General features: G+C 36.0%; 1 protein-coding gene across 1 annotated transcript; it reads right to left on the bottom strand.

The window, feature by feature from the left end:
* Positions 1 to 441: 441 nt before the first annotated feature.
* On the bottom strand, positions 442 to 9,547 carry LOC107721320 (ras-related protein Rab-15-like). Its single transcript, XM_016529266.1, has 7 exons — positions 9,163 to 9,547; positions 2,337 to 2,397; positions 2,198 to 2,258; positions 1,979 to 2,056; positions 1,206 to 1,295; positions 990 to 1,055; positions 442 to 828 (listed from the first exon to the last, which is right to left on the bottom strand). Exons 1-7 carry the CDS (start codon positions 9,284 to 9,286, stop codon positions 670 to 672), a joined length of 639 nt encoding a protein of 212 aa, XP_016384752.1. The 5' UTR covers positions 9,287 to 9,547; the 3' UTR covers positions 442 to 669.
* Between the last annotated feature and the right edge of the window lie 1,948 nt (positions 9,548 to 11,495).

The raw sequence follows: 11,495 nt of genomic DNA, 5'->3' as shown, positions 1-11,495 counted from the left end.
GATTTGTTTCTTACAAACACACAACTTTTCACTACACAAAGACTGGAGTTGTGTTGATTACTTGTGGATTATTGTGATGTTTTTATCAGCTGTTTGGATATATTATCAGCTCATTCTGATGGCACCCATTCACTGCAGAGGATCCATTGGTGAGCAAGTGATGCTAAATTAAAAGTAAAAAGTAGTGCTAGATTTCTCCTCTTATGATGAAGAAACAAACTCATCTACATATTGGATAGCCTGAGAGTGTGTAAATATTCAGGACATTTTCATTTTTGATTGAACTATTCCTTTGAATAAACCATTTTGTCAATGCTGCCTTACACTTTAATCAACTTGTATTTTATATAACGTATGACTGACTCTGAATGTGTGGCTTGAATGAGCATAACTAAATAATGTACAACTGCACTGCAGTGGCCTTTTGATCTTGTTTTTCAGAATGAGGAAAAAAACTTAAAAAGAATCTTTATATACATATACGATATTCTGTAATGTTCCATCTTAATTTATAGTAACTATAAAATAAATAATGAATAAGAAATAAGCCATTAAAGGCACCAAACACTGTTTAACAATAACTGTCAATTTTGCAAAGTGATATTCAAAATGTAAATGCAACAAAAATATGGAAATCAACTGAAAAAGTAGTCATGTCACTTCCTGTCCTCAGCACCAGCAGGACTTGCGGGTGTCATCGCTAACATTACACAATCCTTCCTGCTCCTCCAAAACAGCCAGATTGAACTCATCATTCATGGATCCTCCCAACAAATCAAGATCCTTCTTATTGGCTTGTAAAACTAATTCAGCCAATCGGGTGAAAGACTGTAATGAAGGAAAGATAAAAACCCGATTAACTGTAGATAATAAAAATTTGCGACCAAAAGGATCACATGGTTGCATGGCTTCACCATTCCTCAAATATTTAAGAAGAAACAACATAAAATACAGAAATAATGAGAAGAAGAAAAAATACAAAATTGCACCTCTGTAATGTTGTGGTTGGTAAAGGCACTTGTCTCAAAAAAATCCATTCCATAAGCCTCGGCAAGCTAGAGCAAAAAAGAAGATTAAGATGTCTGAAGAAAGTCTTTAACCTCAGACATTAGATATAAGATTTGTCAGATGACAGAGTAAATGTGGAGTAAGTAGCAGTATGAATGAAAGATGCAGTGCACGGGAGGGAAATATTATTTATTTACCTTATTTCCCTGTTCTGTAGCTACTTGTCTCTTCTGTTCTTCATCAGACTTGTTCCCAACAAGTATCTTCTGCACTTTCTCAGGGGCATACTGAGCAGAAACAGAACAGACGAGAGGAGAGACTCAATAGAGGCAAATGGATGGAGCTGAGCAGAAACAGACAAATATTATATGAGACATAGGATTCCTTTAACAGAAGCAATATTGCTTTGGTACACTTTCTGTGTTTTCATCCAGTTTTCTTTTGTCCTCTTGTGGGAAAACATGGGGCCAAGTTTTAAACGTAATATACGAATAATACAGTGGGGTCCAAAAGTCCACAATGAATATTTGAGATTCAATTTTTTTTTCTTTTTTTTTTTTTGTATTTTCAGTGTTTTATTTGTGATAATAATATATAAACTTAACTGTAACATGAAAAAGGCAAAATAAGGGAAATTATTAATATTATTAAAGAAATACAAATGTTTTGGTGCTTTGTAAAAATTAGTAAAAAGTAACAAACTTGCTTAGTGTCCCAGAAATAAGTGCAAAATGTATTTTTACATCATAATGTTTCTATGTTTTACTTTTTCCTAAATCCCAAAACGTTCCATTTCTGTTAATTCAATTCAATTTTAAATCCCAGATTTGCAGAGCAGCCTCTAACTGCTGTAACCCCAGAGTTAAAGAGAGAAAGAGGGGCGGTGGAATTTAAATGATGAGACATTAAGAAGAAGCAGGTTATATTTAGTTACAGTAAGACGGATATGCTTTAAACTCCACAGCCTCACCTCATCTACATCACTGGCCCACTTCATGATGTGCTGGAACGAGCGCTCGCTTGTGATGTCATACACCAGAAAAATGCCCTGTTGATACAGAATCCATTTCATTCCACCCATACATAATAATGTGCCTTTATCAGTGAATTATCACACAACAGGTATCTGTATTAGATCTGACTCCATTATTAGATCGGTGCATGAGTCAGTGAGATGTGTGAAGATCACCTGTGCTCTTCTGTAGTACTGCTTAGTGATGGTCTGATATCTCTCCTGACCTGCTGTGTCCCTGCATACATACACACATCTGATTAGCAGAACCAGTGGATCAAACACTGTTATATCATCACAGAAAAATAAAACATACCATATCTGTATTCGTACTTTAATGCCATCTATCTCCAAAGTCTTCATTTTGAAATCGACACCTGGGGTAAAAAAGAAAAACATTTCACAATGATTTCAAATAATTAGAAAATAAATGAACAATCAATCTCCGCACACCTGATGGCAATTGATAGGTGCGTAGGAGACAAAGACCAAAAAGATCAAAACTAAAGGATAAAGAAAACAAATCCCGCACAATATGTCAATAAGTGCAAAAAGTATCAAAAGATGTTTAGCGTGACTCACTAAATGAGTGACTCACTCATTATTTTCAATAATTTGAAAATAAAATAAGCACTCTTTGTCCTCATACCGACACAACTCATCTGTTAAATCATCTTCAGGCTCTAAGCCAGATCTAAATGAAATCTTTCAGTATAATCAGTGCTCTCATGACGTTTACTGAACCGTTCAAATCAGACTCATAAAAAGGCAGTGAAGTAATAAAGAATAAGAATAAGAAGAAAGAAGCAAAAATGGTGACGAATAACAGAGAGACATTTCGAAAAATAAATATGTTTGTGTTGCAATTTAATAAATATTTCTATAAAAGGGTATTTTTTTGTCTAGAAATATGCTTAGGTCAAGCTTAAGAACTTGTGAAATTTATTCATTGCATCACTGGCAATAAAATTTACAGCACAGAACCTAAAAGGGTGGAAATAAGGAAATAGTTTACATGGAAATGTAAATTTGAAGTAGTTTTTTAAATATATATTTTTATATTTGACATTTTATCAAACAGGAGTAAGATAAATACCACAAAACAGCACAGAATTAATCAAATTAATTGTTAATACTTGATCTCTGTTCACCTAATTTAAAAAAACATCAGAATTCATTAAGAATTCGGAGTTTAATATTTTATGCAATTTCTTTAGATACATATGAAGTGAACATGAAAGTGTACTGCGTAGTAAGAATGACGTGTTCTTGTAAGGTGTGAAACCATAACGAGATCTTGAGCCCTGAAAGAAAACACCTCTCTTTTAAACCTGAGGCAGGCAAGAAAATAAAGCCACAGCAAAACTGCAATAATAAATGGGTATCTGTCAATAAGGTCCACTGCAAGACATTCCAGCTCCCGGAAGAGTTGTTTTTTTCTAGGAAGTTTCATTCTCAATAACAATTATTACTCCAAAACAACAATAGTCGGGAGTCTCTGTTATTTTTAACATGCCCTGGCAGCAATGTGATTAAAAAAAAAGATTAATTACCAAATTTCTTAGTTAGAGAGAGAACTTAGGCAGTTTGTATAGAGGCCTTCATATCAAACATTTTTTTTCAAAGGATTCAATTCAGTGTCTGCAAGCAGATGGCATGCCAAGCACAAGAACATGCAAGCACAAGAAATACTAAAATAAGACACGAGTATCATCTTGAATACAGTTGAATGCCATCCACAGAGCTCTATAGCCTCCTCTCTTAAACTGCATTAAATAAAGCAGTAGTGTTAGTGCCCCGAGAAAGGTCAACACTACCGCCACTGAACTGGTTGTCCTGGGGAAAGTAAAATAATGAAAGAGCTGCCCTTCCCATCCTCTCTTCCAGAATCTCAGCAGTGAAAGGACTACAACAACAATGCTGTGAAATACTACAAAATAAAAGAGAAACCAAACCAACCTCTCATAAAGTGATGCAAATAATGAGATGAACTCACATGAGATGAAAACACCAGTGAAATTGGAAACCAGTTAAATAGCCTATTAAAACCTGTTTTGTTTTACATAAAGTATGTCCCTTTATTGTAGCGGCCATGTTGGATCACATGACAAGCTATTCACTGTACCTTGGTAACCCCCTGTTATTGGAAACTTAAGCTCACAGAATAAATTAATCATGGCTGACTGTGAACAGCACATTTCCACAGTATCATCATCATTCAAAAACTATTGCTAACATCCCATTTCAGCTAGTGTGACATAAACCAAAAAAATAATGAATGGTAGGCCTATGTTTTTTGTTTGTTGTTGTCTCATACTTTTAGATATGCTGTTATTTGTAAATGCTACTGCTTATGTTAGCTTTTAATATACGGTTTTATCCTGATTAAAGCTTTAATACAGTACGGCAACCGCATGCACATCCATGTTTAACGCTTCTCATAGCTATGTGAAAATAAGTGTATAATTGGAACGGTTCATTATTTGATCTGAATGAGAGAGAGAGAGAGAGCAGGAGAACGCAAGGAACAGGATTGAGAACCGCTGCTTTAGAACATTGATTTTGAAACTTGTGAATCCATTAGAATCGTTAGAAGACAGAATCGCAATTCATATATGAATAGATTTTTACGTGCACCTCTAGTTTTCTCTTCCTCTTCTCTAAAGCAGCGCAGCACTCGCCCTCTTTGCTGCCTTTTCCCGAGGGCGGGGTTTATCTGGGTTTGTGATGTCACGAACCCGGGAAGTAACTCGTTGTAGTCCCTACCAGCCGTTTTTGTAGGCATTAAACTGCCAGAATTTTAAAAGACGATATCTCCGTTTGCATTGAACTTTCAGCTTCGTAACTTTGCAGATATTGTTTATGCTCAAATAGCAACATTACACACTAACTAACGTTAAAAAAGTGAAATCGCAATCAACCACCCCTTTAAGAGATTTTCTAATTTTAGTATTTTTTATGCAAAAAAAGGAACATGCCAAAAATTACTATTTTCTCATTGTTCTGACTGTGTAAAAGTCATAAAGCAGAAGCTAAAATAAACAAATATCCTGAAACCTGTTACCTGAATATTTTCAGTAGATTACTGACATTAGAATTAGTGGTCGACCGATATAGTTTTTTTGACAGCCGATGCCGATATCTTGGAAAGCAGGGTGGCCGATGGCCGATATAAAGCCAATATAATTTTATTTATTTTAATTCATATTTAAGAAATTTGAAATCATTTGAAAATGGATTAAAATAAACATACTTATACTTTAGATGACAAAGTATTTTTCAAAAATAAATAAATATTTCATAAAAAGTAAACATTGTAACCAACAGGGCACTAATCTGGGAAGTTTGTGTGCATTGGGAATCATATTTTTTCAAATAAAGCCAAGGTATCAGTCATTTTACATACAGCACACAGTGAAAATGACATGAATATGACAGTGGGCAAATGGATAAAGCGCAGCATAATTTGAAATCAAGAGTTTAAAGTTTGACGATTGCGCATCTCCAGCGAGGCTGAACTCTCTTTCTGTCCGCATTCAATTCACACGGACCGACCGTCACACGTAGAGCATACGCGATCATGCAGGATACAAATGCACACTTCACAAGATCTCAACTAGATTTGACTAAGTTTGCAAGCTTTGTGAAATTAAATGTTCATTAGACATTCAAAGATTTGTTTAAATGATATAAATGCGTATTTGCTGAATGCTGAAGGCAAACGAGAAAGTATTATAATGGTTGCTTTTCTATTACTAATATTATAAAAGCAATCGTTATAATACTTTTTTGTATACATTTTAATTCCTTTGTTTAACCGTTCTATCTGATTATTAGACAGACTTCTATCCGTATTAGACAGAACTGTTAACGACGACAGCAAACAAGAGGGAGAATGTGAGCACTGTGTGCTCAGGCGCTGCCGTTCTCAGCGCCGTCAAAATAAAAGTCCAGCCTCGAACGCATCGGCCAGACAGGAAAAACTTATCGGCCAATGCCGATATTTGAAAAATGCCAAATATCGGCCGATATATCGGTCGACCACTAATTAGAATATAGTGATTTTTAGACTAAAATCAAGACTGAACAGTGTTCACACTTGACTCATCCATCTAAGCAATGGTTATCATAAAAACGGCATTAGGCTACTATAGTTCAAAGTCTGTGTCTAAAAGAGATAGTTCACCCAAAAATGAACATTTTGACATCATTTAAATCACTCTTGTCTTTTATTTAAGTTGTACTTTTAAGTCTGCATAAAAATACTTTAAGGAGTAAAAAGCATTTCTCTACTTTGTAAATGTAACTTAAGGATTTACTTGACAATGATGTACTAAAAATGGATATGTTTTACCTTTTGGTTTTTGAAAACGACAATGTTGTCAAAACAATCCCCAATCACAAGGACTAGCGAAAACGACTAAAGATGCTGTACTATGCATCCCAGGCCAGTAGTTGGCAATGTTGCTTTGTGAAGAAACACCAGACGCCTGCACACATATCTATAGTCTGAAAACGAAAACAAATTCACGTTTTTATAGTTTTCACTGAGACGATAATGGAATAGTTTTCAAAAACTTGCACTTTGAAATCCGTTTTCAAAATTTGTATTCAAGCTCTCAAAATGCAGTTGTTGTATAAATGAAAGGCCAAAACACATATAACGTTTTCTGTTTTTAGTTGATGTTGGTGTCGTGTAAAAACCCCCTGATGAAAAAAAGTACCATTATTTGGATTTAACAGAACTCAAGTAAATTATAACTTCCCCCAAAAATATTAAAGCATTGTAGTGAAATACTTTATACCTCTGATACTGTAATGTTTCTGAGCCCCAAAAATATAAAGACAATTAAAGCATACCTTTAAATGAATGGCCATTTGACAGACAGTAATAAGTATTGAACTTGTCATAATGTGCCAGAGCTGTAACAATTGAATCATCACTTTGACACTTTCCTTCTGAGACAGTGGCTAATTGGAAATGGAAATAATTCTAACAAGACAACAGACAGATATGCTATGGTGATTAGCACATACAAATTTAAACACAAGTCCAATTTCTCTAGTGTTGACAGCATCATAAACAATTGACTATAGAAAGCAATGAAACAGAAATTAAGCTCATATCGTTTAATTTGTTATCCTCAAACTAATCAATCAACAGCTGCTTTCTATAATTTAGCATAACAGCATGTTGCCTCGAGGCAAATAGATAACATCTAAGAACCATTTGCTAATGCTTCAAATTAACTTGCAGACCACACTCTTCCACTGTGAATAATGTCTCAGTACAGCGCAAAGGACCTTGACAGCCTAGTATCATAATATATATGGGTCATTGCCCTGCGGACTACAGCTTATTGAACCATGTTTTAGAGCAAGACACCGGCCATCTCTCAGGACCAGTCAGACTAAAGCTTTTATCTCCTGCAGTTAAAGATTGTTCTGTATCACATCACTACTTAACCAAAAGAGATCCATCCCAGCATATTAAATAAACAGTAGCGAGACAGACAGCAGGCTGCAGGAATGAGTCAGGGCCTCTGATTCCTTATTGATTTGGGGGATATCATCATCAGGAACAATAGGAGGGTGTTATGAATCTTATGCCTGATTTCAAGAGTAAGCCACTTGATATTATTCGCTCCCCTGGAAAAACAGAAAGAGCTACACAACAGAGCATACCCTGAACTTTTGCAAAATGAAGCATGTGATTTAATTGAGGGATAACATTTTTGGTATGAGTTCAGCATTTCAAATGCTTCATTAAAGAAATAGTTTGGCCAAAATGTGAATTTTGACAGCATTTATTCACCCTCACATCTTTTAAAACATACATTTTTTCGATCATAAAAAGAAGATTTTACAGAATGACATGGATTTCACAGATCACACAAAAATAACAACTGAATCATTATTTACTCACCCTCATATCATTCCAAACCCATTTGACTTTCTTCCTTCTGTGGAACACAAACTTAGATATTTAGCAAAATGTCCAAGCTGCTAGTTTCCATACAATGAAATTTGTATCATCATTCATGTTCATTGTAAGGAAAAGAGCGGCTAAGACATTTTGCTAGATATAGCTACTTTTACAGTTTCCATAGCAGCAAAAAGGTTTGGAAAGGCAAGTAAACAGTGACCATTTATTTTTCATTTTTAGGCAAACTATCCTTTTAAAAGACCTTTATACATAAAGAAGCATCTAGTTTACCTTTATACATGATAAGCATCACAAAATATGAAGTATAAGTGAAGTATTAAGAGTGGGTTTGTAGTTAAAAAATAATTAAGTGTCCTTATGCATATTGCAAATGAAAAATATAAAATTATATATTTCTGGAAACTGTTGTAAAATAATCTCTCTGTTCATCCTCTTCGAGTGAGTAAATTGGCTGTTGTCAGGACATAATGTCAGCCCAATGGGAAAATGCCCCACTAGACCAAGCATTACATGAACACCAAAATGAGAGGTTTATGAAAAGCCTTTTTAGAACCAAATTTTGTTTTTCATAACATCCAATAAGCCAAAATAAAAATGATCCCTATGCTGGGAATTCTTGAAAGCGTACAGTGATAAAATAGTCCTTTTATAGAAAACAGTTTTAGAGATTGCAATAAAAATCTTTCCATATTTCTCACAGCTGAGACCAAAACTTTCGATTTAGTTCAAGCTGATTCCATTTCATATCAATATTGTAGAACTTGCATAGAACAGCATGTATGAGTTGGAATGGCTGACAGGACACTTTTATGCATCAATATTTTAGTGAGAATGCATGCAATAACACACCTGCCCTTTCTGTGTGCACTGCCATTCATGCAACCTATGATTTTATATTCATTTAGGTTACTGCATTTTATTATCTATAAGAACGATCTAAAACAAACACTACAGGGTTTGTGACAGTTGTGTAAAAATGCTACATTTTAAGACTTCACACAAAGATACAGTCAGGCATCTCAGAAAGAACTAGAAGAGGTTGTGTGAATGCATCTCACCGTGTGTTGTAATTCTCAAGCCATTCTTTTCACGGCTCATAGACTATAATGGCCCAGCGCTGCTATGGGTTTTCTTATCGGTATGTGCTGTTTGTTCTGCAACTCTTTGAACGGATGCATTAAAGTAACACTCTTACCGATGGTGGAAATGTGAGAGGGATGAAATTCATTGTCCGTGAATCTGCATAATAAACAGGTTTTGCCAACACCGGAGTCTCCGAGAAGCAGGAGTCTAAACAGCACATCATACTGTTTGGCCATGGTGTCTTATGGTCACAATTAAAGGAACTCAGCGTCGGGTTTCCATGTCCACCCTCTTCACATTATCATCTTCTCGCTTTTTCCATCGACCGGTCCGTGCTTACGTGCCGATTCCCCGAAAGACTGTGTAGATGAAGCAGGAGTCGATGTGAGCAGAAATCAGTCAGAAACGCTGCTGCTGTGGTGGTGGGTGCGGTGGGTTACAGAACGCTCTCCGTGCGTTTCGCCGACATCCTTCACACCTCAGGAAATGGGTGGAGATTACGGGCACACAGCATCACGATTTTGATACTGATACTGACCTAGATTAATTTTTATATATACCAGGACTGCGTGGATAAAACATGTTTACAGTCTAATATTGTCAAAATATATATATAGAAATTGGGGCATCAAACAAATTAAATCTGCAACATCAGCCTTTTATACCGTCATAAATTCATAGCGGATCATTTTACAACAAAAGAAGAAGAAGAAAAAAAAAAAAAAACAAGGGGATGATATTTGTTATATTTAGCGATGCCCGATTCGTCACCGAATCATTCTTTTGAGTCGAATCTTTTCGATGAACCGGACTGAACGATTTGTTCACGAATCGAATTAAATCCTTCTTGAATCACTTGAACCGAGGACTGTCATTTGAGACACGTCCGACATGGCTTTAATAGGCTATGTAGAATTTTATCACAACGTGTAACGTGTTTTCATTCAAAATATGTAAGTGACTTTCAGTATTGTTTATTGTAAACACAAATGATATTTAGCTTCTAAATAATTGTTTGAACTGAATCATGGACAAAACTAGAACACAAGGAATTTAAAGGGGTCATATGATGCGATTTCAAGTTTTCCTTTCTCTTTGGAGTGTTACAAGCTGATTGTGCATAGATAAGATCCCTGAAGTTGCAAAGACTAAAGTCTCAAAACCAAAGAGATATTCTTTATCAAAGTTAAGACTCTGCCACGCCCCCCTAAAACGGCTCATTCTAACACGCCCCCACATATCTACCACACTATATGGAAATATTTGCATAATGCCACCCAAATGTTCACGCAAAGAAAGAACGCGTGGTTTCAGTAACCGCAGTTAGTGTAGAAGCAGCATGTCAGGGAGACGCTGTGTGTTTCAGTGCAAAAGCAAAAGCACTTTATTTGGCCTTCCAGAAGTAGATGCAATTAGGAATCATTGGTTAAGATTTATTTACAACAGAACAGCACAACCCAGATGTTCGAATTTGTGCAACGCATTTTATGGACGACAGTTTTTTTTTAACCTAGAAGAGTACAAGGCTGGCTGTGCACAAAGGCTATAAAAAAATTTTTAAAAAAAGGGTGTAATTGCACAAACTATGTAGGCTAATTTCAATTTGTTTATTGTGAAATAACTCAAACATTTATGTTTTTATTTCTGTCCTCTGATGAGCATTGTTCAGGGCTGCCGTTCCCAAAAGCTTTAATGCTTTCTTATGATACTTTTGGGAAACGCTGTTTGAATGCACTGTCAGCAGTGAGTGAATGCTCTCTGTGATTGATTGGTTCTGTCTTGCAACATTTGCGTGTGTTCAGATAAGCAGGAAAATAGTTCTATCCTACACAATTACTCGCTGACAAAGGTTTTTCGTCCAATTCAATGCATACTGTACGCATTATTATTATTATTTTTTTGTTAAATAAACAAAACCACTGGTAAATAAAGCGCACCTTAGTATGGATATTTTTGTTTGAGTATCGATACTTTCGGTACTCGCGTCAGTATCGATATATCGATACTTCGGATCGATACGCCCATCCCTAGTTCGCAACCCGCCATAAAACCAAAAGAAGAAGAAGAAGAAGAACTGCAGAACGTTCGCAACCCGGCATAAAACCAAAAGAAGGAGAAGAAGAACTGCAGAAGGATACACCCCCATGCATCCTCCGAATTCCTGTGAAAGAAGGTCGCATTCGGAGTGTCCTACTTGCTTTTCTGAAATGAGACAGTCTCGATGACGTATGCAGCCTTCGAATGCGACCTCCGGAGGGCGCAGCCTTCTAAATGAGACACAGCACACTGCTTTCTCAAATGTGCCTTCAGGCTTTCCGTACTTGAGCTGTAAGTCACTTGACTCCATTGAGGAAACCCCTCCCACGCTGTCTTGAAACAGCTCCAGTCAATGCACTATTAGTAGAGGCAAATTAAAAGCTATTAAGTTTACGTAGAGTAAAATTG

Source organism: Sinocyclocheilus rhinocerous, unplaced genomic scaffold (genome assembly GCF_001515625.1).
Source record: "Sinocyclocheilus rhinocerous isolate Xijiao unplaced genomic scaffold, SAMN03320098_v1.1 scaffold271, whole genome shotgun sequence".
NCBI lineage: Eukaryota > Metazoa > Chordata > Actinopteri > Cypriniformes > Cyprinidae > Sinocyclocheilus > Sinocyclocheilus rhinocerous.
This window is presented reverse-complemented; position numbering and strand designations above follow the sequence as displayed.

Coding starts and splice junctions, on each gene's coding strand:
- LOC107721320 (XM_016529266.1), bottom strand. CDS start 9,286: ATGGCCAAACAGTATGATGTGCTGTTTAGACTCCTGCTTCTCGGAGAC. Junction 2,398..9,162: donor CTCTCACATTTCCACCATCG/GTAAGAGTGTTA, acceptor TTTTTACCCCAG/GTGTCGATTTCAAAATGAAG. Junction 1,296..1,978: donor GGGCCAGTGATGTAGATGAG/GTGAGGCTGTGG, acceptor GTTTCTGCTCAG/TATGCCCCTGAGAAAGTGCA.